The sequence below is a fragment of the Choloepus didactylus genome, chromosome 5 (assembly GCF_015220235.1).
Source record: "Choloepus didactylus isolate mChoDid1 chromosome 5, mChoDid1.pri, whole genome shotgun sequence".
Lineage (NCBI taxonomy): Eukaryota > Metazoa > Chordata > Mammalia > Pilosa > Megalonychidae > Choloepus > Choloepus didactylus.
In genome coordinates this window covers 72,272,861-72,300,683 of record NC_051311.1, presented here as the reverse complement: position 1 = coordinate 72,300,683, position 27,823 = coordinate 72,272,861, and the positions used below count along the sequence as shown (strand labels likewise).

Here is a 27,823-nt window from a genome sequence, read left to right as displayed (position 1 = left end):
CTCATAAGAGTAAAGAACAGGTGAAAAGTTATCCCTAGTTGTGTTATGCAGGAGCATACAACTCCCGTCATTCGCAGTGCAAAAATCAACAAATAAACAGAAGAACCGCATTTCAGATTCTGTTGCGCACTGTTCGCAATGGCGCCTGGTTTTCGTAGTTCCCACCTGAAGAACTACTCGCGTTATCAATTCTGCCTCAGAAAGGAAAAAAACTACACTTCCCACAAAGGCACGGGGGCGAGCACCGGTCAACTTACGTCATTGCTTAAACCAACCAATGACAGTTCCGGGCGGCAGTGAGGCGAGCGCCGTCAGGCGCCAAAGTGTGTGTTTTTTTTTTTTTTCTTTCTTTTTTTTTTTTTTTTTTTTTTTTCCTGAAGCCGAGCGGGTGCTGCTAGCGGAGGCGCCATATTGAAAGGGACAAAACTCCGGCGACAACGAGTGACACAAATAAACCCCTGGACCCCCTCGTTTCCCCAGCTCTAAGGGCCGCGATGTTGTACCTAGAGGACTATCTGGAGAGTGAGTGCGCGGCGCTGGCGGGGCTGCCTGTGGGAGCTGCGGGCGGGCGAGAGCGCGAGTGGACGGGCAGGCGGGATGGCGGAAGGGAGGGGGAGGCGGGGGATGTTTCTTTCTCACGGTAACTGGCAGCCTCGCAGTGGGCTGCCGGCTCCCTCGACCCCCCCGACGCACGCACGTACGCACATAGTGACGTAAGCGCGTACTTTCGCCGTTGGCCCCGCCCCTCTTACGGAGTCTCTCTTTGACAGTGATTGAGCAGCTTCCAATGGACCTACGGGACCGCTTCACGGAGATGCGCGAGATGGACTTGCAGGTGCAGAGTAAGTCGTGGTGTTTGCTTTTGTTGGCTGCGTACGTTCACTGCTGGACTTGCCGGCTGTCGTCTCCAGCGCCTCCTGATATTTGTGCTGTGGTTCACTCCGCTAGTGCATAAGGAGTTGTTAAAAAGAAAGGACAATGCGGAATCTTGCCTCTTGCGTCCCACGCACTGTTTTCGTGGCTTTTATAAGACGAGGCGTGAGGGCAGGTGTATTCCTTTTTCGAATTTGGGACTATGCAAAAAAGTTCCTATACTTTCATTTCTTTGAGACTGTAAATATACATTTTAATTGCGTTTACATCAGCATAAATATTTAGAAGATTTTGACTTGAGCTTTTCTATTATGAAACTTAAATTTCAACATTTCTATTTCTGTTAAGCTTACTCGATTTAAAATTGTGGAGTGGAAAACGCAAAGAAGGAAGTGTACTATGTAAGTCTTTAGAAAGCCTGGTGTATTCGGAATGCCAAATTCGGAAGTAATTCTCATTATAAGATGCATATTCTATTGTCAACAGCATAGTATTTTCTCAAAGTGAGTGACGGAAATAAAATTTCACTGTAAGTCTTCTTGTCTGTCTGTTTTAATAAAATTTTGGTAGTTAGTGGATTTTTTCTTCTGTTACCCTGAGACACTTTGAGTGCTAGCTTGGGAGTGGGTGGCTTTTTTCCAAAATTGCCTTAATATATCAGAGAGCAGAAGTTTAAATAGGTGACTCAGGGATCACTAGAGAGTTTGAAAATGGACTTCAGGGTGTTCTAGAATATACTGAAATTATAAGTTATAATTTATTTATATGGGAAGCTGCTTAAAAGGATCTATGATTCAGAGAAGGTAGATAAGATAAATACTCAGAACAGAATTACATTTCAAAACAAGAACATCGTGCTAGGCATCACATTTATGTCAGTTATGCTCTGAAAGAACCTCACAAACTTTCCCTAATTGGGAAATGGATATATGATAGCTGTTCCAGCTATCTCCTAGAGATACTATGTTAACAACTAAAAATGTAAAGAGGATTATATGATACATAATTAAAACGTATAATCAGTAGAACCTTGTTGGCTGTGTGTCACTCCCTTTGTTTGGAGAAATGTAGGTACTTCTTAATTAAATCATTTAAATAATATTAATGGCTGGCCATCATGTGATAGGGCCCCAAAAGATATGTTTCTTGATCCTACGCATCCCAGCTGTTTTTCAGGTTGTACATAAAATGTTTCTGGTGCTGCCAGGTTTTCTTCTTGGAAGAGTAGGGGTGGAGGAAGATCTGAACTTTGAGGTGTGATAGAGACAAAAGGAGTATCATGGAAAGAAATCAGAGCATCAGCCATCCAAGAGTGTGGGAGTCTTGGGTAGCTAAGAACCTGCCCTCTTCATTTCCCCTTGCTTCTCTGCCCTACCACCACACATATGCAATTTCATACCTAGTGTTTGTGAATATACTTCCTCAGCCTCTCATTATTTTTTAATTAGGGACATATTAGAAAAATGATATGGTAGGGAAGCTATTTTCTCTTGTTCAGTGAATTATAATGTGGAAGTCTGGATTGTGTGTTAGTTCTCCAGCTTATTCACAAAGTCCATTTTATCTTTAATGTAGTTGAAATACCAAAGATTTGCTAAAGTATTGTTTTTTGCAGGATTGAGAGCAGACTTCAGACAAATCTGAGTTCATTTCAGGGCTTTGCTGACTTAGTGACCTTCACCATATTACTAGTTCTGAGGGTTTTTCTTCATCTGTAAAATGGGAGTGATGTGAGAATTAAAAATAATGGAGATAAATTACAAAGTATAGGACCTGGTAAGAGGTAGGCATCCAATAAAGGGTAGCTATTATTTTATAAGTTTTCATTGTTATTACAGATTTAAAATTCTCATAATTTGGACTTGATTTGTTCAAATTACAGTTCTTTTAATCTTGTATTTTTTATAATACTTAGAGGTTTCTAAAGTTAATAGGTGTTATGGATTAACAAAAGAGGCACTTGAGTGAAATAACTTTAGGAAATCCTTATTTACACAAAGGAAAATACTTAAAAAAAATTAACTGTAGGTCTTCTCAGAATGTTTAGAAAGCTGTTATGCACTGAAAATCTCCAAAAAGCGTATAGTAAAAAGGATTTCTTCAAGTTACTTGAACCCAAATCCCTTTTATTTATTTGTTTTTCCTTTTTCAGCAAACAGTCAATGAAATGATTATTACTGGGACACACTTTGAGAAAAACTAATCTGGAATAAATAATATAGTATATTAAATGGATAAATGATTGTACCTACTACTTCCAGTCATGATAAGAGATGTTGAGATGCTTAATGGCATATAACAAGAGGTTAAGATCTTTTGATCACTTTTTCTTATTGAAAAGCCTAATGATTATCTAGTGGTGTTTTCAATAAGTGATTGTGTTTGGGTACATTTGGCTAATTTGTTACCATTAGCTTTTGACCCCAAAACTGTACTATTCAAAAACCATGGTATAGACCCCATCTCTGTTGTTGACTCTACCTGGACTAATGGAAAGGGTTTTGAAGCAACAATAAGAATAAATAAATAAATAATAAGTAGGGAAAACTGTAATTTTTTAAACTAAGGTAATCAAGGCATTACCTGTTTACATAATCAAAGCATGACATTTAAGTTACTGGCTAAATGAGAGAAGTGAGTGTTGTCCGGGAATTTTTTCTTTCCCCAAATCAAAGCATATATATTTAGTGTATGAATTTGGTCATCTAGATATTAAATGTTTTTATTATATTGTAGATGCAATGGATCAACTAGAACAAAGAGTCAGTGAATTCTTTTTGAATGCAAAGAAAAATAAACCTGAGTGGAGAGAAGAACAGATGACATCCATCAAAAAAGTATGTTTAACATGCTAAATGACTTACAATAAATATTGAGACCCTCTGAGAAAGATATGTTAATTTAAATATTTTTCTGGATATTGAAATGAGGGAAACTTACTAATATAGCTCTTTAAAATTTAAATAATTTGTGTTTTAGAGCTTTTACTATAGGATTTTTTAATCATTGAAGCATTCTGGTAATTTAAAAATGTTTCAATAATTAGTGACTTATATTTATTAAAGTTACAGATCCATAAAAAAAGTGCATACTCTTTTTCTTAAGTATTTTCTCTTTTAATCTTTTATTCTAGCTACAGGTAATTAAAGTTGCCTTGTCATTAGAATTATATTGCTATCTTCCAGTTTTGGCCACAAATTGGGATGAAAATCAGGAGACCTGGAAGTGTATTTCATTTATTGCTAGGGACCTAGGCTGATGGACTCACAGAAGAAAAAAATCTTAGAGCTGGAAGGATCCTAACTGGTCTTTTTTAGTTTAAAAATCTAAATTTGAGCATGAACTAGATCTAGAAACAGGTTTCTTTGAGTTTTGTTTAGTTTTATAGTACTTATAGCTCTCTTGCAGAGTAGAGTGGGCATCATTTCCTACCCCGAAGTTTGTCTTAAAGGTATGGTCTGATTTATTCAGGGATACATTGGAAAGTACAACTTAAAATACCTGGGTTTGGTTATGGCTCTGTCATTTAGCTGCATGGCTTTGAGCAGGGCCTTTAATATTTTTGAATAACATTGCCTCTCCCTCATGTCCACCTTCATAGAATTCTTGAAAGATCAACTGAGAAAAGAAATTTGAAAATTACAAATTTAAAGTAGTTGTGTTAATTATTCCACCCCATGGAAGAAATATTATCTCTGTCAAGAGGAAAAAAAGGGAATTTATAACAGACTTGCTCTGGTTTAGGTAATACTTGGAAGCCTAGGTATGTGCTTAAGTATACATATCACGCATCTACACCCCAAGGCCACCCTCTAACTATTAAGTTTTTGGTGTAGGGCACCATGGAAATTCATAGAATGCTTCTCTCTCTCTTTTTTTTTTTAATAATTTGCTTTATTCTGAGGAGAAATTTAATGTATATTGTATGAATTGATACCTGAATTAAATGGGAGTTATAGGATAATCGGAGAATAGAGACTTGTTGATTAGAATTCTTTCAATAGTTCTTTTAAAAAAACTTTTAAAAGTAGAGAATATAAAAGTTCTTTACAGATTAGATAAATCTTAATAAAGATATATGTGTATTTTATTTTAGAAAAACAACTGGTCATTAGTTCATGTAGCTTTAAGTAGGATGGAGGCTAGATTTGGAATGGTATTTATTATTATTTATATTTTTTCTAAGAATTTTGAACTTCTTCCTTTGATACTTGGCTGGTGCCCATAATTTCTAATTTCCTCTCATCCCTACCCCATCCTATAACTGGGTTTGTATTGCTACTATGGGACTACTGGATATTACATTAGTGATAACAAGTTCTCATGGAATGATAATAAAAATATAGTTATATGTGCCTCATACACATGTTTAAAAAGTATTAACTGATGCTTGAAATTAAAATGTTTTCATTCAGGATTACTATAAAGCTTTGGAAGACGCAGATGAGAAGGTACAATTGGCAAACCAGATATATGACTTGGTAAGTAAAATTAATGCACATACCATCCCATAAGTACTTGAATTATGGATTATATTTTACATTTTATTGGCTTAAATGTAGTTGGAAGAACAGACTAAAACTGAATTTGCTTTCTTGATCCCATTTAATTTGAGAATCCAGTGTCTATTTTTTGGGTTCCTTATGGAAGACAGTCATAGAGTCTACAGTATTAGTTAATAGGTTCAGAACCTTACCTTTTAGCCAAGTCTGTGTTGCTGTAATGAATGTATCTGATATTGGACACTTTTTTTATAGAAGCAAGAATTGATACTTGAGTATTTTACTAATCTTTATCTTAAGGTAGTGGATTTACTTGCCTGATAAGTCATTTTGAGATTGTTTCTGTGGTTAAATATGCATAGGAGTACTGTGTTGACAAGAATTCTTGGTAATAAGATTGAAATGAAGAGGAAAATCATTTGACCAGTGTTTACCTAAGTGATACTAATAAATAGTATTCATCCACTGGGTAGGGTGGCAAATATGTTTGGGAAACACTGGATTAAACAAAGTTGTATAATATATATATGTGTATGCATATATGTATATATATATGTTCCAGCAGCACTTCTAATAACCTAGGCTCTTTTGCTCATATGGTTATTTTGGAAAAAAAAAAAAAAATTCATAAAAGACAATGCCTCAAGAAAGTTAAAGTAGACCATTACTTGACTCACTTTGGAATGAAAACCAAAGAAAACATTCTTGATTGCTCTAGTCTTGAATTTATCTAGAAACATAGAGCAAGGCACTTTGAATCCAAGACTAATCTATTTAGTAACACCTTTCCTTAGATGTAGTGATTGTATGTAAATCTATTTAGAGACTGATTATCTGGTTTTTAAGTCTTATAGCTCTTTGGTTCTGTTCTTTGTTTTGATTAATCCTTTGTTATTTTACTACTTTTTGATACCTTTACTAAAAATATTTTATATATTTAGAAACAATATATATATATTTCCATCTGTTATTTTTTAGCTACAGTGTTCATCCACTATGTGCAGGGAGTGTACATGGTACAATGGGGGAATAAGAAGTAAATTAATGAGATGGTTCCTGACCTCAAGAAGTTTATAAATTAGTTAGGAAGTCATGCCCACAAAGTAAATTGAAAAACCCTTATAGGAGCATGTAACCATAAAGATTAATACAGGTGAGCATTAAGGAGTATCTGTTAAGAGACAGAACTAAGTCATGCAGAGTTATTTGTTGATAATGTCTTAGAGTGTATGAGGTGAATTTTTGATTGAATTTTTTCAGAAGGTCAGGGGGCCTGGATTAGGTTTTGTACTGAAGTGAAAACATATAACTCAGCCATAATGGCATAAGCATAGAATGAATATAAAAAGATAGTAAGTTCTTCCAGGGGATTAGATTACCTAGGCTAGAAAGTGAGGTAAATAAAGGTGATTTAATAAATGTAATTAAATGTAATAAAAAGCAAGGATCCATAATGGATCCATACAGATATGAGTTCAAATTTATCTCAGTCACTTCCCTAAAAGCATGACTTTGGGAAAGTTATTTTATCTCAGAGCCTCATTTTCCTCATCTGCATAATAATAGATTTGTGTTTTATTGGAGGATCGTCATTAATATATATAATGCTCTTAACTAGCAAATAATAGACACTCACCCTTTAAAGACTCCCTCTATCTCATTTTCCTAACTGGAATTTTCTTCTTTACAGAAGTCACCCCTTCCCTTTCAGCCCTGCCAAGTGGAAGCTGCTTTTTCCCTTTGCGCTAGTATTTCTAGAGCTGCCCCTTCTCTTCCATTTCCCTTTTCCTTTCCCTTTTCCTTTCTCCTCCCCTTTCCTTTTCCTTCCTTGCTTTTTCTAATACTCCATTGCTATTTCATGTGGCCATTATATCTTTAATATAAAAATCCCTTCTTCTTTGAGACTTAATGTTAATTATCTATTTCATCTTCTATATTTTATTATAACTACTGTTTATTTAATGGCTTCTAGGTTAGTCTCCTTCATTTATTGAGAAACTGGCCCCTGGTACCCAGTTGTTTTCTTTCAAAATCCTAGTTGTCTACTTTGACTTTCTCAAACACTAATCCATTTCATTCACTACAGATTGGACGTGATCAGCACTTGGAACTGCTCTACCTTTATCTGTATCTATACTTCATTGTTTTCTACTTTTCAGCCTTTTTCTATCTAATCTGGACCCTCTTAAAGTCTTTTCTTACCAGTCCTTTCACGTTGTTCTTGTCTTGGTTTCCTTCACTTCCTTTAGCCAGTCGTTGCAGTTACGTAGTACAGCTGCAGAAAATCAGACACACCCATGCATGCAGTTGCTGTCACTACAGATTGATGATTTTCATCACCACTGGCATCCTTTACATTTGTTGAGGCCACTCATTCCACTTTTATAGGTCTTTCTTGTCTTTAAAAAGGATCCAGATAAGCAAACAAAATAAAAACCCTGCTGTGATCACATGACTCCACTATAGCTAGCATTGTCTTTCTTGAATTTTTCATTCAGCCTCTTCAACACAATACCTAGCTAGTCGCAGTTACAGTAAACTAGAAATCAGACACACCCATGCATGCAGTTGCTGTCACTACAGATTGATGATTTTCATCACCACTGGCATCCTTTACATTTGTTGAGGCCACTCATTCCACTTTTATTCTTGTTCTCATCTCTTCCTTTGCCCTCTGGGTGTCTGGTTCATCACTCATGCCCTTTCTTCTTTATCTTGGCTTCCTTTCTTCCGACTGCTTCCATACCCCACAGCATTTAAAAATACTTAGGTCTTTCTTGTCTTTAAAAAGGATCCAGATAAGCAAACAAAATAAAAACCCTGCTGTGATCACATGACTCCACTATAGCTAGCATTGTCTTTCTTGAATTTTTCATTCAGCCTCTTCAACACTTCTGCACCTTCTGTTTATTCCTAAATCCATGGCAATCTGGATTCTGTTTACAAATCCTCTGAAATTTCAGTTGAAAACTTCTTCATTGCTAAATCCACTAGATACTCTTCAGTCCTTTTTAACTGACTCTATTGGGAAATTTAATACTGTTCACTGTTTTTCTTCCTTGGCAGTCTTCCTCAGGTATTACCATGTGACTGCTCTCTCCTGATTCTCCTCCCACCTTTTGTGGCCTTTCTCCATCTCCTTCTTAGATGTACCTCATAGTGGTTGGTTTGGTTTTGACCAACATCCTTACTCTACTCAAAATGGTCTCACATAGAAGTAACTCTCTTCCTGCCTTCTGTCCCAACTCCAGAGCACCAGGAAGGCTAAATGCCACATAGCAAAGAACTATTCTGTCAAACGCCATTCCCTGTTCCACCTCCACCCCCCCCCCCCCCCAAGCTGATAAACACTCCCTTTTTGTCTGATACATAAGCTTATTCTGGAAGTTATTCTAGAACAGGATTTACCGATGTGCCTTCAGCAAAAGTGGCATTTATGTTAAAAATTGAAACATTATGATGCTTATGGTTTTGGTATTTTAAATAAAAATATCTTCTACTTTATAATTATATATTTTTTGCTGTTTTAAATGCCCTTACTTTCAAAGAGGTTCTTTTTTAAAACACGACAAAACAGATTTATTAAATGCTAACACTGACATTACGATGCAACATAATCACAGTATTGGATATCAGTTAACTCGTTCCCAGTAAAGTCTTATTTTATTGCTTTCATGGACTCAAAGACTATTAGACCTGTTAACCAACCAGGGCTCCTGGGGGTAGGTGAGGCTCTTATTCCTTTTGTATCTTTAGAACCTGGCGGTAGATTAGTCGAATGGTGAACAGAAGGGCAGAGATGACTTTCAAGGTGAACTAATCCAGTGTATCCCAAACCTTAGTCATTTGCTTCCCACTTTGTGGTTTTTACAATATCTTCATGTTACCCATGCATCTATTTACTTAGTAAATTTTTAAATAAAATTTATTTAAGAAGAAAACTTAATATTAGTAATTTGATACTGCTAACATAGATGAAAAACTGGTATCATTTATCATGAATAAATAATTATTAAAATACTAAAAAGAATTACACACTATCCTGAGAATACATGTTTTGTGCTTACACCATACTGCCACAATGTCTTATAGTATTTGAACATATTATGCTTCATATTAAGACGTTTACTTTATTAGCCGTGCAAGTAATTGCAGTTGAACGTAAGGGAATTATTGATTTGCTCAATATGGATGTCACTAAGAGGTTTTATTATGTGAAGTTTGTTATACTTCCTGAAATATCAACAGTAAACAAGTGAAAGTGTTTATAAATATTCAATATAGAAATTAAATTCCTATAAAATTTGACATTTGAGAGTTTAGAATGCTTTAGAAGTGAGTGGATGGGACATAATATATGTATAAAACTATAGTAATTTTTATTCATGGTAATTTACCCAGTAAACGCTGGTACTTCCATTTAAACAGTTTTACATAGTGGGGGAGTATAACTTCCATTCAGCAAATGTTTATAGAGCTCTAATTATAAGCATCACTGGTGCTGGGCGTTCAATGACACAGGCAGGGAATGAACAGGCAAACTATTAAAGTTCATTTCAGATTGTGGTAAGTGCTGTGAAGGAAGTAAACATTGTAATATGAGAGAGAGAATGAGAATGTGAATAACTGGGGGCGGCTGTTGGCAAGACTATAGTCAGAATGAGTGTAGCCTGAGGAGGTGACTTTTGAGGTGGTTCTTGGAAGATGAAAAAGAGCCAGCCATGTGAAGAGCTTAAGAAAGCACATTTTAGGAAGATGGTGTGGGAAGTGCAAAGTCTGAGGTGGAAAAAGTCTTGACATGTTTAACCAGGAAAGAGACCAGTGTGGATGGCCTGTATGAGAGGAAGCAGGTGGGGTCTAACTCATGCAGGGCCTTGTAAGCCAGTGGGAGGAGTGTGAATTTTATTCTAAAAGTAGCAGGAGGCTAGGGTTTTAAACAGAAGAGTTCAGTGAACCCTTAGAGCAGATTGTATGTGTGCTTTTGCTTGTCGATTATATTTTTATGGAAATTTTATGTAAGCATGTATTATTTTTACAGATTTTAAAATTTAGCAATTTAGTATGTGTGCTTGATTTTATCCCTCCATAGTTTATACAGCATGCCATTTCATGATTGAAATATTTTATTTACTTTTAAAATCAGCAGAAAACTGTTTATTCCTATGACCAGCACTGTACTGATTACCTGATTTATTAAGAAAGAAATCAGAATGCATAATATCTGCAAATGAAGAAATTTTGTAGAATTGGAGGTCAGTCGAACAAATTGACAGTTTATTTCAGTACCTGTTTTAGTGGAATTTGACTCACACACATAAAATCTATCCTGTTGAAATATTTTCCTTCTAGAACCCTGATACTCATAAATAGTCATTAAATACTTATTTGTGTTCCTCAGCCAGATGTCACTGTCATAGAAATGAATTACATTGCAATACCTAATAAAGTTGATTTATGTATACTCTGGCAAAATTTGAGCTTTTACTTAATGCTTGAATGATTTTTGTAGACTCTTACAGTGCTCCATACCCTTGAACTTGCTTCTTTTTCATATCCTGGCCTGTTCCTGAGATGATTATTTTTCAGGCCCACATTTTACCTATAAATTCAAAAGTTCATCTGATATTCTAGTTAAAGAAATATATTATGTGAATTTTGACCTTTTGATTTGTCCCTTATCCTTATTATCTTTTAAAAAGATGATTAGATGTAGTTTATCTACCAAGGTCTCAAGTATTTGATTCAGACTAAAGCTGGATCAAATTTTAATCTAGTTTGAATATAATTCAGAGATGTAAAGCATCATTTTCATGACCTGTCATCACAGCAAGAATTTGCCATCATAGATCCTTTTTGTTTCCCTTTTTCATTGTTACCCAGGTCTTTTCACATATAGAAATGTATGTTTAATTGCCATAGATTTCAACTTAGAACCCTATAGACTGTGTGCTCTTTCTGAAAGGACAAGCTGGATATCTAAATTTTAGAATTTGGACTGGAAGAAGTAGATGATGTAGAAACTTTTTTAAGCTATGTTTAGCTCTGTTCAAATCCATTAGGGACACATTTTCTTTTTTTTAATACAGTTTTATTGAGATATATTTGCACACCCTACAGTCATCCACAGTGTACAATCAGCTATTCACAGTACCATCATATAGTTGTTCATTCATCACCAGAATCAACTTTTGAACATTTTTCTTATTCTAAAAAAATAATAAAAGTAAAAAAGAACACCCAAAACACTCCACCCCCCACCCCCCTATTCCACCCTATTTTTCATTTAGTTTTTGTCCCCATTTTTCTACTCATCTGTCCGTACACTGGACAAATGGAGTGTGAACCACAAGGTTTTCACAATCACACGGTCATACCATGTAAGCTACATAGCTATGCAGTTGTCTTCAAGGATCAAGACTACTGGGTTGCAGTTTGACAGTTTCAAGTATTTCCTTCTAGCTATTCCAATACACTAAAAACTGAAAAAGGATTTCTATATAGTGTATAAGAATGCCCTCCAGAGTGACCTCTCAACTCCATTTGAAATCTCTCAGCCAACCAGAAACGTGGTTTTGTTTCATTTCATTTCCCACTTTCTGTCAAAAGATTTTCTCAATCCCATGATGCCATGTCCAGGCTCATCCCCAGGAGCCATGTCCCACGTTGCCAGGGAAATTTATACCCCTGGGAGTCAAGTTCCACATGGGGGGGCGGCAGTGAGTTCACCTACCACTAGTGGGTTTAGAGAAAGAGAGGGTCACATCCGAGCAACAAAGAGGCTCTCTGGGAGAGACTCTTTGGCACAATCATAAGTAGGCTCAGCATCTCCCTTGCAGCAACAACCCCCACATGGGCATGCCCCAAGATCAGGGGCTCATCCTACCAAAATGTCAGTCCTCAATATTTGCAAGAACAACAGTAACAACCCAGGTGGGGAAGTCCAACATTTCCACATTCTTCCCCAGTTCCCCAGGATTCCCTTCAAATACATCCTCATTCTCTGCCCAAATTACTTTGGGAAGTATCAGAATTTCACCCTATCCTATACAGACATACCAGATCTCATTTCCTATTCAAAGCTCCATTCAAGTATGGTGTTTGAATAAACTGACCTTACAAGTTAAATTAATAGTGTGCTACAGAAAATATAGGTCCTGCACCAAATAAACTTTTCTTCTCTTGGTTTCACACAGAAATTGAAGTTTTAAAACAGTCAATATCATCCTTTACCCTTTGGTCTGATTTGCCTCAGTCCTAATCAGATCCGCTTCATTCATATCTCTAATTGAGGTCTGAACCCTTTTTCAGCTTTTTTAACAGTTGTTGTATGAGGTAATACTGGCATTCATAGCTGCCAAGCTCTAGTTCTGAGTTTCAGATGTCCCACAGATACCCAAATTTCCAGAGACTGACTAGGTTAGACACAAAGAGCTCAGCATCTCAGAATTTAGAGATAACCATTACAACTCAGGAATAAATGTGACTACTCTAAGAGCTTGCAATCTAGGGGCTATTACAGTAAGTGCTTCCCTGATAAGCTGTGCTCTAAGGTTCAATTCAGAGTTTACACATTATGTTTAGTCCATATTAGTGAGGCATTATAATGTTTGTTTTTTTCATTTCTGGCGTACTTCACTCAAAATGCTGTCTTCAAGATCCATTCACCTAGTTGTGTGTCTCGCAGCTTCATTCCTTCTTACAGCTGCTCAGTATTCTATTATGTGCATACACCACAGTTCACCATTCTGTTCATAAGTTGATGTACCCTTAGGCCACCTCCATCCATTGCAAATTGTGAATTCTATCTCCATAAACACCAGTGTGCTAATGTCCATTGTGTTCCCACTCTCAGATCCTCCCTATGATGAGATTGAAGGACATGATGGCATCCACATACTTAGCTTCTTGTGGAACCACCACACTGTCCTCCAGATAGGCTGTTCCATTCTGCTTCCCCACCAACAGTGAATAGGTACATCCCTCTCGCCATGCTTTCTTCAGCACTTGTATCCCTCTGTTTATATTTTTCCCTGCTATTTTATAGAGATATATTCACAAACCATACGGTCATCCACAGTGTACAATCAGTTGTTCACAGTATCATCATATAGTTGTGCATTCATTGCCACAATCAGTACTTGAACATTACTTCAAAAAAAATTTTTTGAAAGAATGATAAAGAATAATAAAAAAGATTTAAAAAATTAAAATACCAAGAATCTCCATCAGGGACACATTTTCAATCTGAATATTGGAAACAGGAGAGTCAACAGAGGAGTAATAAAGGATTACAACTCTACACAAAGATGTTAAAGGATGAGGAGAGTTTTGAAGTTGTTTTTGTGTATTTGTTTGTTTTATTTTTGGGCAGAGGGGCCAAGTGTGACTTAAATATGTTTATGATAATGGATATATTGACAAGTAATATTGACAATTTCCTTTTTCTAAGATCAGAAAAGGGATAATAGATTTAAATTTAAAACAGTAATGATTTTGGGTTATGGATAAGGAAAAATGTTTTGATTAGTGTTTATTGACATTAAGTGGGGAACAAATCAGCTCTGGTTAGCCTGTGTTAGGAATCTGTGTGGCTAATGGTAAATCTCTCTCAAGTGGATCAGTATCCTCTTTACAACTTAAATCAATCTTATGGGGACCAGTTGTGTATGGCAGGATGGGATAACTTGGGTTCCAGCTTTAACTGATACTTATAGGGCCATTATGATCATCAATAGAATAGGTGCTTTACCCATTCAGAATCATGTAGGTGGAGGGAATGCACATTATAGATTTCAGCCAAGTTCAGTTCAGCTCTCGCTATGACTATTTATATTGTTTAATAAACCCTGCTTTATAGCTTAAGTCTTGTGGTAAACTTACTTTCTAACTGATAATTTGATTTAGTACTGCAACAGTGAATCAAAGAAAAATAATTCTCATTGCCTAATAATTGCTTATGATAATAATCAGTACAGAATATTTTTCACACACTAAAGAGGTGGGAAAGAATTGGAAGCCGTCTTAAGGCTGCCTCCTACAGTGTGGTTAAGGCTGTCCTGTCTTTGTTTGTTCTAATGATGAATTTGGTTTTAAAGTATTATCTGTTAGGTTCCCTTTGCCTTTTCTGAGCTATCTAGTACTGGAAATTTCATCATTATTTTCTTCAGAAAACATTTCTCAAACTTACTTAACGGTTCCAGGCTTTTGTGTGCAATAAACCTCGTCAGTAATATCTTTAGTAAAATGAAACATTTCTTAAATGCAGAGGTGGAGTGAGTTAGGAAGATGTGTATAGTGCGCCAAAAAAAAAAGTCTTTATCTTATTCTAAACCCACCCTCCCAACTGAGATTCTAAGACTCTTCCTCTCTATGCTGTACTTACCTCTTACCCACCATGCCATACTTTACTTTCTTTTTTCTGAGCATACTCGCTGTATTTTAAAAATTGTTCCACCTTCTTTCCATCTATTTGAATATAATCCATTCTTCACTAACTCACTCATAATTCTTTTGTGTCTGCCACAGCCTGATGTTATATTTTTTCTTTATATGCTACTCATAACCCTTTTTGAATTACTGTTTGTTGCATCTAGGGAATCTGTTTTTTCAACCTTTCTCATGTCTAAATCTTGATTTTTCATCTAAATTGTAATTGCTATGAAGGCAAGGATTCTCTCCCATTTAACCCAGTGCCAAGCAGATAATAAGAACTCAATATTTATAAGTGGTATGATTTTAGGTAAGAAAGGTGGTAGAGTGTTTTTATTGCGTTGGATCGTCTTGGAACTTAAATATGAATTTTTTTTTATCGTTTCCCTTGAGATTAAATTTTGACAATGAAAGAGAGATTCTTCAACAACTGAGGTCTGTGTTCATACTTTAATTTTGGAAGGGAGGTTCCATTAAAGGATGCTTAATTACCTGCAGGTTCTTTGAATAGGAACACAATATATATGACCCTACAAGATTTAAAATATTTAAATTTCAACTTCTGCCAAGCTCTGAAAAGGAACTTTTGTGTGAAGATGGAGGAAAAACTGATGTTCAAGTTATTTGAAATATCATAAGCCAGCACCCCAGTGGTTGCTTTTAGTATACAAATACAAATAATTGGGCAATACTACTTTTCAACTTGTTATATTAATCTGAGTTAAAAACCAGTTCCCACATGCAGAGGTTCAGAGGGCAGTGTTAGGTATAAACGGTGAGATAGAATTTATTACAAATAGATCAGAGTTAAATTTTGTTTTGGTAATGCCTTAGCTCTAGGACTTTGGGCATGTTACTTAACTCCTCTGAGCCTTAGTTTCTTCGTTTAAAAAAATGGAATCAGTAATAACCTATCTCAAAAGATTAAAATGAGGGCTAGAAAATGTAGAACATCTAACACTCCAAGCACATCACCAGGCCTCTTCACAAGCATCTAACACATTTAAGTTCTCTTTTACTGCTTCTATCCCCTTCTCCCTCATTTTAGATATACATTATTTAATTGAAAGTCATATTTAAATTTTTTGTCCCATGCAATATCATAGCACATTTTGACATTTCTAAGAGTCGCTATTACAACAGTGATCCAATGGGAAATTGAGGAATTAGACTTTGAAAAGGATATTGTTAATAATATGACATGAATATTTTTCAAAGAATTACTTTTTTTTTGTTTTGCCTCAAAATACTAAGTTTTAAAAGGTATTGAAAAAATATTTAATATTAGCTTAGAAATACATTGATATTGTTTCAAGCTTGAGGAATCATAAAATTTTCTGAAACCAGTCAACAGATATCTAGATGAATAAGAAAATAAAATTTTACCACTTAAACATGGGTAATTGTTTTGCAGTAAAACTGTTTTAACCAGACTCTTTGGAGAATAGAGTTTTCTGGCTAAAAAACCCATTTGCTTCAACCTTTAACATAAATGTTTGCAAATATAATTGTCCACTTTTCTGCCTTAGAGAAATGTATATATGGAATATAGTAGCCTCCTTATTGGTAGAGTGAAAATCTTTGATTTATCATTCTAAATAACAGTATTACCAAATGTGGGTGGCCTTACTATGTAGAAGGAGATTAGGCCAAAAATAATCACAGGGCATATTATGAAAAGTTACCAACACTCTTGGTCCTCCCCCCACCCTCAAATCCCTAATATCAGTTTTGCTTTAATTCCCAAATTCCTGCTTCTTCCAAAAATAGAGTATAGAACTTTTTCTAATCAGTTGGGGATTCTGGTTTCTTAAAATTTTTAATTTATTAAGTGAGATTTGGGAGATTATTTAATCGGACACCCTCATTTTATAGATCAAAAACCTGAAGTGTACATTAATTGACTTGCTTAAGCATACTAAGTGAATTCACTAAAAGAAACAAAGATTTAGACTTCCTTATTAAACTGACACTTTAACAGTGTCCCAAATTTTGGTGGTTATCTTTGATCTTCTTTGAAACAGGTAGATCGACACTTGAGAAAGCTGGATCAGGAACTGGCTAAGTTTAAAATGGAGCTGGAAGCTGATAATGCTGGAATTACAGAAATATTAGAGAGGCGTAAGTAAAATTTAAAGTTTTCCATCAACATTGGACAGTACCTGTGCAACATCAAATCATGGAGGAGATGCTGTCCCACAGAGACTTCTCAGATCCTGCCCTTCAGTGGATGGAGGCATCCCAGGTTGGATAGGTTGGAACTGTTGGGGGCATGGATACTGACAGAGATAATATAGGTATCATCCACTCTCTCTTTATGAAAACATATTAAGTCATTGCATTTAAATATCTACATATATTAGTAAGATGCATGGTGGATACAAGGATTTAAAGAAATATAACCGTCTGAAAACAAGCTGACCCATCTGTTTTTCAATGTATTGACTTAGCCCTATTTATGCACTTAAGCTTTGAAGAAAGCTATTATTTTTCCTTCATCATAAGAACTGCCTAAGGACTTTTCCTCAACTCTCTATATTTATATATACACACACTGAGAAAGATTCTAATTGGTTCCACAACACTTCCTCTTTGCCTCAAGAAAATCTTCCCTAAAGTTTTCCTTATCAACAAGAAATCATTTAATATTTCCTTACAAGGTTCAACTTGATCTCCTGTGATACATTATTACCCTTATCACTTTTTGGGTTTAACTCAGAAGACTTCTCAAAAATGGAGGCATGAGCTCTCTTTCCTTAATTTAGCACTTCTCCCAACCTAAATAAGGCAGTGTACATAAAAGCAGATAGTGTGGTGCTAGGCACAGGGTAGACACTTCCAGAATGTTAGTCAAAACAAATCAATAGTATGGCCAGTTTCTACTAGAATTTAATAAAAAGTTTCAAATATCTTTTCTTTCTTGGTGCATTTTAACAGCAAGAACATGTACATGTTTCTACACACAGATGAAAGGTTTCTTTACAGTGCCAGGTGCTGTATCTTTCTGTTGATATACACTGGAAATAAGAAATTAGAAACGAAGGTAGTCATAGATCCATCTTGATATCCATAGTTGCATTTTTGTATTCAAAAGTAGATCTACCATTTAATTTGATTATCTAATTTATTTATGATACTTTTGTTCTGGTAGAACCCTAAAACTGAGGATAACAAGTATTTCAAGACAAAGTGAAATATTCTGTAGTTGCTTTGAAGTGCTGAAGATAACTGTGAATAACTATAATTCATGCCTATTCAGTACTGCAGGAAGGTTAAAAAAGCATCCTCTCTAAGGACACAGACATATGAAATGAAATTGGATCAAGTTATAGAAACTGCTCCATCCTGTGCCCTGCCATAATTTCATCTCAAGGGATTAAAGATAAACCCAGAAAATTTCTTTAAAAGTATTTTAAAGCTTGGCAGTAGAGATTCTATTCCTTACTTTTTACAAGGAAAATCCCTAACTTCTTTTAGGAAGTCTTTACTATCATATGTCATTTTAATGATCAAAGAATTTTGTTTCATACATACAGTTTTATCCCCATGGCCTAGAACCTTAGGCTCTCCCATTAAAAGGTCTTAAACTCAATAAAACTGGATTGGATTTTTCAGTAATGGGATTATGATGTCCATTCACCCATTTATGAACTGTTTTATACTTAAGGTTAATATTGGGAAGTGGACTATTTATTGTTTAGAGAATAGCTCAGGATGAAATTGGCAGTGGTGACCCTCCAACATGTCTGGCCCAAACAGTACTACAAGCATATGCATTGGAGCTTGCCAATACTCTGTGGAATAGAGGAATGCAGTACCTGTATTGGTTGACGTGTTAAATTCTGTGATGACATTTCATGGCAGTGTATCTCTGTGGCTCTTTTTTTTAGGATCTTTGGAATTAGATACTCCTTCACAGCCAGTGAATAATCACCATGCCCATTCACATACTCCAGTGGAAAGTAAGTTTGGTTTAGTGCAGCTACAATTTTAGATGCAATTAGAAACTCAACATATTACTGGTATATTCTCTTTTATTAGCCCTACTAATAGGTAGCAGCATGAAATCCCTACTTTAGAGTCCCTCCTTACTTGATTCTCTCTAGGGGGTGTTACAACCATGCTAAACAATAAACTGGTGGTAAACCCTTTATCTTTTTCATCCTTGCTTCTTCAGTGCTTTGCACACTGTTTGGCATATAATAAGGTCTCAAATGGTTGGTGAGTTAGTGAGTAAACAAATGGTTAGTCAGATGGCTGGATAGCTAGATGATTGTATCAGTGCATTTTTTGATAGATCAATTTGATAGGGAAAAATTAATTGGTTGTAAACTATTCTGAATTCTAGGTAATGTTTTGAAAAAAATTCTCTTTACATTATATGTGAAACCATCATGCATCATGGGTTATCTTCAGTACTTTGATACTGAAGTTTTTTTTTTTTTTTAATGTTCTGAGAATTCTGCTCTTAATAAAACATGTGACAGGGAGTTCTACCACTAGTCCTGTCTTCTGAGAAAACATAATGTTCTCTATTCCATGAGGAATCCAGATCTTAGCTGTATGGGTTTTATAACTGATTGGAAGTACTATGTCTTGTTCATAGTTCTCTAAAATTTAGAAAAACATATGAATTCTTTATTTTTATTCAGAAAGGAAGTATAACCCAACTTCTCACCATACAACAACAGATCATATTCCTGAAAAGAAGTTTAAATCTGAGGCTCTTCTATCTACCCTTACATCAGATGCCTCTAAGGAAAATACACTAGGTAATGTTATTTTCTTGTATATGATTGTTTGTTTTTTGTTTGTGTTTGAATAAGGGAAAATGAAAATGTACAGGATTAACGAATCATGCAGTTTCTTCACCTGGTTAAAATCTACATCTGGAGAAAGAAGGAAAAGGAAGAAGTTGATACGTTATTCAGTCTTCTCACTCTACAGTGAAATAGCATTAATTTAATGATTATTTCTGTACTGGGATATAATATATTTTAAACTCATTATTCTCTCCAACCATTTTTATTTCTCCTTTAATTCTACATAGGTTGCCGAAATAATAATTCCTCAGCCTCTTCCAACAGTGCTTACAGTGTGAATTCCTCCCAACCTCTGGCATCCTATAACATTGGCTCATTATCTTCAGGAAGTGGTGCAGGGGCAATTACCATGGCAGCAGCTCAAGCAGTTCAAGCTACAGCTCAGGTAAAAAGTAAAAGGTTTGGAGACAATGTCATATTTTGTCTGAGTCATTGAAAGACCCTAATAGAACCAACTAGGTGGAAACAAATAAAATTCTTTTACATTGTATAGTTTCATTTTTAAATAATAGCTTTATGATCACTGACATTTTATTTGGTGAAATGATTATGCAGGAATTACCTACTTGATAATGAAGAGTAAAAAACATTGATCATTGATTCATACAATCTCATGCAGACTCCTTCCACAAAAATTGCTCACATTACCTGTGTTCTTGGCTGCAGTACACAGCACATGCTAGGACAATGCGGTGGTCTCTTTACTAGTTCTAGGGCTTTCTCTGTAGTCTCAGAACTTAGGTTGCCTTGAGCTTGCTCACTTCTGTAGAGTTTATCTATCTTCCGAATTAAGAAGTTACCCATCTCTTACTTTATTAACTGTGTAAAAACTAATTTTTAAATTTTTATATAAAATAGATTAAATTTCAATGTTGAAAAAGAATTGTTTTAAAGCAAAATAAATTAATTCTGGATAAACCAAAATAGTGGTGTAACAAGACTTGAAAAAGAAAATCTATATATTTATGTATATCAATACTGTCAATGAATTCTATTTAAGATGAAAGAGGGAAGGAGAACATCAAGTTTAAAAGCCAGTTACGAAGCATTTAAAAATAATGACTTTCAGCTGGGAAAAGAATTTTCAATGCCCAGGGAAACAACTGGCTATTCATCATCTTCAGCACTCATGACTACATTAACACAGAATGCCAGTTCATCAGCAGCCGACTCTCGAAGCGGTAGAAAGAGCAAGTAAGTTTTATTATTACAATAGCTTTGTACTTTTATTAAGCACTCAGACTACTTGGCATCTTAGCACGGTTTCCATGTTTTAAACAATGACAGGATATAATGGATCTGAACAGGATGAACTTTGGAGAGGTGGGAAGACAAGTTTTCTTCCCCATTACCATACTTTGAAGGGCTAAAGTCTTAAAAAGGGGTTAGAGTTGTTTTACTTTTCTAGGGAATCTTTTTTTTTTTATGCAGTTCTATTGAGATATAATCACATAACATACAGTCATTCAAAGTGTGCAATCGGTTGTTCACAGTATCATCATATAGTTGTGCTTTCAATCACCACAGACTTGGAACATTTTCATTACTCTAAAAAATAAGATAAAAATTAAAATTAAAAAGAACATCCAAAACATACCATTCCCCTCCTCCCCCCATTGTTCATTTGCTTTTTTTTGAGATATATTCAGTTTAATTGAGATACATTCACACATCATACAGTTGTGTGTTCATCCCCAGAATCAATTTTTGAACCTTTTCCTTACTCCAAAACAAAAATAAAAGCAAGAAAGAACACCTAAATCTTTCCATTCCCTCCATCTTATGCTATTCTTCATCTGATTTTTGTCCCCATTTTCCCACTCATCTGTCCCTACATTGGCTAAAGGGAGTGTGAGCCACAAGGTTTTCAGTCACACAGTCACACTATGCAATCTACATAGTTGTCCAATGGTCTTCAAGAATCAAAGTCACTGGGTTGCAGTCTGACAGCTTCAGGTATTTCCCTCTAGCCATTCCAACACACTAAAGATTAAAAGTTGATATCTATATAGTGCATAAGAATACCCTCCAGAGTGACCTCTCGACTCCATTTGAAATCACTCAGTCACTGGAACCTTATTTTGTTTCATCTCTCTTCCCCCTTTCGGTCAAGATGATGTTCTCACTCCCACGATATCGGGTCCAGATTCATCCTCAGGAGTCATACCCTGTGTTGTTAGGGAGCTATACACCACTGGGAGTCAGATCCCACGTAATGGGGAGAGCAGTGAGTGATCCATGTAGTGGGGTGGGCAGTGAGTTCTCACCTGCTGAGTGGGCTTAGAGAGAGAGGGGGCCACATCTGAGCAACAAAGAGGCTTGCTCTTTTCCAGAGAATCTTATATTGACTTTGTTAATAAATAATCTCTGTTAATGTTCTTTTGTTCATTACAGTAAACCATTTAATGGAACTGTTTTTCATTTATAACCCTTTATTTTGGCATATGCTTCAAGGTAAATTAATGCATAACACACATACCCTGGGAATTTGTTGTAAACAACTTCTTTATTTTGATTGATAGGAAGGTGTCTTAATCTTGGTCTTACATCCCAAAAACTGATATGAAAATATCCTAGCTTTTATATATGAGACTGTTAAGATGATTCAATGAGCTTCATATAGGAAAACTTAACAGCATTTGTTACTATCTATCCCAGGTACCCAAGGTTCATGCATAGTGTAAGTTCAAATTCTAGGCCAAAAGAATTAGTCACCTAATAATTAATTGTATTTTAATTTATTTTTAAATGTATTTTATTTTCTTTTAGTAAATCCATAAAAAAAAGATCAGTAGAATAACCACAGAAGTGCTAAACATTTTAAAAATGAATTCAGTCTTAATGACCTCCAAATTTAATTAACTGCTTATGATAAATTTCTGTATTTTTGCAAATTTAACCGGCATATGGCTCGTGGTAAATTCTTTGTGAATTTTAACACTCTTTGTCCCCTGTCCTACACATGGTAGTTGTGCCGGTTTGAGTGTATTGTGTCCCCCAAATGCCATTATCTTTGTGGTCTTGTGTGGGGCAGGCGTTTTGGTGCTGGTTAGATTTGCTTGGAGTGTGCCCCACCCAGCTGTGGGAGATAATTTTGATGAGATGTTCCCATGGAGGCGTGGCCCCACCCATTCGGGGTGGGCCTTGATCGGTGGAGCTATATAAATGAGCTGACTCAAAGAGAGGAAAGAGAGTGCAGCTGGGAGTGATGTTTTGAAGAGGAGCAAGCTTGCTAGAGAGGAACGTCCTGGGAGAAAGCTGTTTTGAGGCCGGAGCTTTGGAGCAGACGCCAGCTGCCTTCCTAGCTAGCAGAGGTTTTCCAGACGTCATTGGCCATCCTCCAGTGAAGGTACCCGATTGCTGAGGTGTTACCTTGGACACTTTGTGGCCTTAAGACTGTAACTGCGTAGTGAAATAAACCCCCATTTTATAAAAGCCTATCCATCTCTGGTGTTTTGCATTCTCCAGCATTAGCAAACTAGAACAGTAGTATTCACCCATTAGTTGATGGTCATGACCATTTTAATCGAATGCTTTTGTATATTTTTATTGTAGATTTTGATGAGTATTCAGTTTGCTAAAAAATGCAAAGAATGTCTTTAAGGTGGCCATAATTAATAGAATTCTTAAATGTACTGTCTACAATTAAGTTATGAAAAGTAGTAACTTTGTTTAAAACATTATTTCAAAAACTTTGAAACATCTGTAAAAGAATTTTCCTTTAAATACCTTTATTCTCCAGAAAACAGAAAATCCAAACGAAAATAAACCTTTATGAAAATTGTTGCTCTAAACAATTGTTTTTAAGTTTGTTCATCACATTACTTTAACTTAGTGCTAAATACTGTTTTAGACATTTGATGTCATTCCATTTCATTTCACTTTTTATTTATAGGAGTTATTCTTACAGCTTCTTTGGATGATGAGCAAATAAAACTTGATATTTTTTTCAGAAATAATAACAAGTCTTCAAGCCAGCAGTCATCATCTTCCTCCTCCTCTTCTTCCTTATCTTCATGTTCTTCATCATCAACTGTTGTACAAGAAATTTCTCAACAAGCAACAGTAGTACCAGAATCTGATTCAAACAGTCAGGTCGACTGGACTTACGACCCAAATGAACCACGATATTGCATCTGTAATCAGGTAAAAGTCTATGTCTATGAAAGAATATTCTGAATAAACTAGAAAAAAGAGAACTCTTTGATTTTTTAAGAATTGTTTTTACCCCAGTTTAAATACCCTTGCCTTTTTTGCACCTCTTTCTTCTCCGTCTTATAAAAATGACACATTTGCTGTAAATATACAAAAAATATGAAGAAAAATGTTTGTTAGCCATAATCTCAGCCTCCATGTGTAAACTGTACTTAAACATTTTGATGTAGCACTAGCATGTACTACATGCTTATGTACAGACACATATGTACACACAAACATGTACATGTAAGACATATAAGAGTGTGTATGAGTTTGACAGTTGGGAAATATGAGATATACTTTTTTGTAACCTTTTTTCCAACAGACCATGTATACTGCACATGGTTTTTCTTTAAGGTGGTTATTTTTTTTTTATCTTTTCAGTCGTCTATTTTTGTTTTAGTGGCTTTCATTTTTTTTGAAATTGCATTATGATAGACATTATTTTTTTATATAAACCATTTTGCATATCTTATTTCCTAGGATAATTAGATTATAAATATTTGATACAGACTGCCAAAAGCATCTTCTAGAAATATATTGTCCAGAAATTTATGAGCATTCCCCTTTTCCTAAACCCTATCCAACAGTGAATATTATTCACTCTTCAAAACTGCCAATTAGGTAGTTTTGTGTCACATGATCATTTTCATTTATAATATTAAGATTGAATCCTTTTTCGTCATTTTTATTTCTTCTTTTATAAATTGACTCCTAATGGTCTTGAGTTTTCTATTGTCTTTGTCATGTATATTGTAAATACTTTGCTTGGTTTCCTTTTTGTAATTTTTAAAATAGTTATGACTGTCACTCTATGAAGTCTGCCATGGATTATATACTTAGAAAGGCCTCTTCCTGTTTTACCCTTATCTGTTGATACAGATGTCTTATATTTTCTTGTAGTTTTTATGTTTTTTTCTAGTTCTTGATAAGTTTCAGTTTCTTCACATTTATATATTTAATCTGTGATTTATTATTTAACAGTGTAAGTTGCCAGTCTAATTTTTTAAAATTGTAATAGTTTGCTAGTTGTTCTTCTATCACCTGGTAAACATTTTTCATTATCAATGATTAAGAAAAAGAATTCTGTAAACTTCCTGTAGACTACCTACAAAAGAAGAAAATCAGAATTGCCCTAGATTTGCCCCTCTGTAACACTAAAAGCCAGATGGTAATTGAATAGGTCTGTACAGCTTTGAGGGAAAAATCTTGTTTCCCCCAAAATTGATACCCAAAAAAGTTGTGATTCTTCTGCATAGAACCATATAAAGATATGCTCACTTGTACAGGGAATCAGAAAGTATGCCTTTTAGTTAACCCTGCTTGAAAAATTATTCAGACTGTTGAGAACTTAAATAAATTCAAGAATTAGGAAGTTGTGTTACAAAGTGCTGGTGGTGAGCAGCAAAAGAAAAATGAGAAAGGATAAATAATAGATAATAAATCTGGAGGTCTCAATGAAATGTACTATTTACTGCAAAAATATAAATGACCTAAATGACCAAGAAAAAGGAAAAAAATAGGTAAAGAACCAAGAAATAAATTTTAAAAATTTAAAAAGCACTGCTCACAAAGTTTGTCTCCTCTCCCCTCACTGACTTGACCCCCAAAAAGTCTTTTAGGAAAAAACTATAAAATCAATATATACTGATTCTCAATATATTGCATATTCGGTGTATTTCTCTCTGTTTCCTAACAGTGTCATAAACAATTACTTTGGATTTTGATGCATGTTATATAGTCATAGTAAAAATACTTACTTTTCTTTTAATTAGGTATCCTATGGTGAGATGGTGGGATGTGATAACCAAGATGTAAGTATTAAAAGTTCCTTGGTTGGGTATTAAAAATTTTTTTAAATTATAGGTTTTCACATGGATGTTTTTATTTATTGTCTCTCAATCTAAGAAAGCAGGCTTCCAGTTTGGTAATTATGGGACATATTATTGATGGCCTTAAAAATTCAGTCATGTTTATTCATAGATGCTATAGTAATGCTAGAATACTCTTTTCCAAAATTGGGTAATGGCCCTTAATGTGTTTCCCATTTTAACCTTTAAAGTTTTATGATTTTGTGAACAGATTATACTCCTCAAAGGTATTATGTTGTATGAAAATTAGAAACACTGTCCTCCCCCTTTGATGGAGAATAGTGTTTATTAGAATCCATTTGGTTTATCACACTGAAGAATTGGAACTTTAAAACAATGTTTCCTTCAGGGAGCCTGATGCTAAAGTGAATGGAGTGAATGTTGAGGCTCCGGTGTGAGATTATTTTCCTCCCCTTAATGTAAGATTTCCTACTGTACTCTTTGTAGGTGTCAGCTGATAAGAACCTGTTTCTGTTTTAGGAAGCTTATTTTTAGTTAGAGATTCGTTTTTATTAAATGCTGAAGGTTTTTTTGTTTTTGTTTTTGTTTGTTTTGTCTTGTAGATTTGACTCCCTCCTTACTTTTATCCAACTCAGCCCCCTTTTGTCTCTTTTTACTCCATTAAAAGCAGAACCCTGAATTCTACAGAAGTAGTAATCAGTAATGTCAGAATCCTAATGTTAATAATAAGAGTTTCTAATTTGCAAAACAATCTGAAAAACTAGGAGGTTTGGTTCGGCACATCAGCATTAAAATTTGTACTTGCCCTAACCTGAGAGGATACCAACAATGTGGTCTGTACATGGGGGAAAGAACCTCCTTCCACTTCCCTCTCTAGATCACTTGTGGACTTTTTGTTTTTATTGCAAAACAGCTATTGTCAAGCCATTTCAGTAGTTGTAAGCTGTCTTCTGGGGAAGTTAGTAAAAATGATGAGTAAGATTTCTGAGGATAACAGTGTCAAATGCTCTCTGATTCCTATCATTCCCAATTGTTCCCTTCTGAGTTCTAAGATTTTCTGTAGAAGTGTAGAACTGCTTAGTATATTTCAGAGAAGAATACTTTTTCTCTGTATCTCTAGAGATAAATACACCCAGAAAGAAAAACCAGGGCATCCCTTTATGTCCTTAATTACAGTTAGCTTATTCCACTTTACCTGGCAGTAAATAAAGCTGAATAATTAAATATAATATTTATCTACTTATCCATCTCACTTCTTTTGGTCCTTCAAAGTTGGCACCAGCTTACTCTTCAAATTAATGAATATTAGTGAATTTTAGTAAATTGTTAAGGATTAAGGGACTATCGTGCAGGAACTTCAGAATTATCAAGGATGCTTAATTTTTCTGTGCCTCCATTTCCTCATTTATGAAGTTTATTACTTAGAATAAATGATCTCTTAAATCATCTCCTAGATCTAAAAATTCTGATTCTATCAGCATAATTATTATTAAATGGAATCTTAAGTCTACTGGGCATATTTTGATGTACTTTATAATCTTGAGAGGTACTAAAACCCTTGTTTTTGTTTTTGTTTTTGTTTTTGTTTTTTTGCAATTTTGCTTTCCAGTGTCCTATAGAATGGTTCCATTATGGATGTGTTGGATTGACAGAAGCACCAAAAGGAAAATGGTACTGCCCACAGTGTACTGCTGCAATGAAAAGAAGAGGTAGTCGACACAAATAAATGTGGTCCTTTCATTTGAGGATGAAAAAAAACTTCAGTTATACATTTTATATAGGACTTTTAAAAAGAAGAAAATACATTTTCAGGCAACCACTAAAAGGATTTACATAGACAATCCTATAAGATCTTGAACTATGAATTTTATGGGTTGTATTTTAATAATGTAAGTAAATTATTTATGCACTCCTGGTGTGCTATGAATATTATTCCAGTTAGCCTTGGATTATTTCAGTGGCCAACATATGCAGACATTTGTACTCCTCAACCATTTTCTCAAAGTAATGGGCATTCTATAATTTAGACTTCAAAGAATTCCAACGATGAAGATTTTTAAAAAAAGTATTTTATATTCAACAGGTATATTCTGCTGCATGTACTGTACTCCAGAGCTGTTACATAACCCTGTATATAAATGGTTGCAAAAAAAAAAAAAAAAAAAAA

The 27,823-nt window shown here is 35.0% G+C and overlaps 1 protein-coding gene across 3 annotated transcripts; it reads left to right on the top strand.

The window, feature by feature from the left end:
• ING3 (inhibitor of growth family member 3) lies at nt 1–27,823 on the top strand. Of its 3 annotated transcripts, XM_037836292.1 has the most exons (12): nt 381–522; nt 771–842; nt 3,610–3,710; nt 5,289–5,354; nt 16,829–16,925; nt 18,695–18,766; nt 19,457–19,576; nt 19,855–20,012; nt 20,628–20,821; nt 23,581–23,773; nt 25,600–25,638; nt 27,266–27,823. In XM_037836292.1, the coding sequence occupies exons 1-12, from the start codon at nt 495–497 to the stop codon at nt 27,380–27,382; spliced, it is 1,257 nt and encodes a 418-aa protein (XP_037692220.1). In that variant the 5' UTR covers nt 381–494; the 3' UTR covers nt 27,383–27,823. The 3 variants fall into 3 exon arrangements, 2 of the variants coding, with proteins under 2 accessions (XP_037692222.1, XP_037692220.1); XR_005216976.1 differs by lacking the exons at nt 16,829–16,925; nt 19,855–20,012; nt 20,628–20,821; ... (1 more) ...; nt 25,600–25,638; nt 27,266–27,823; XM_037836294.1 differs by lacking the exons at nt 16,829–16,925; nt 18,695–18,766; nt 19,457–19,576; ... (3 more) ...; nt 25,600–25,638; nt 27,266–27,823 and adding an exon at nt 1–20 and having other exon boundaries at nt 5,289–5,387.

Coding starts and splice junctions, on each gene's coding strand:
- ING3 (XM_037836292.1), top strand. CDS start 495: ATGTTGTACCTAGAGGACTATCTGGAGA. Junction 843..3,609: donor GATGGACTTGCAGGTGCAGA/GTAAGTCGTGGT, acceptor ATTATATTGTAG/ATGCAATGGATCAACTAGAA. Junction 20,822..23,580: donor CGAAGCGGTAGAAAGAGCAA/GTAAGTTTTATT, acceptor TATTTTTTTCAG/AAATAATAACAAGTCTTCAA.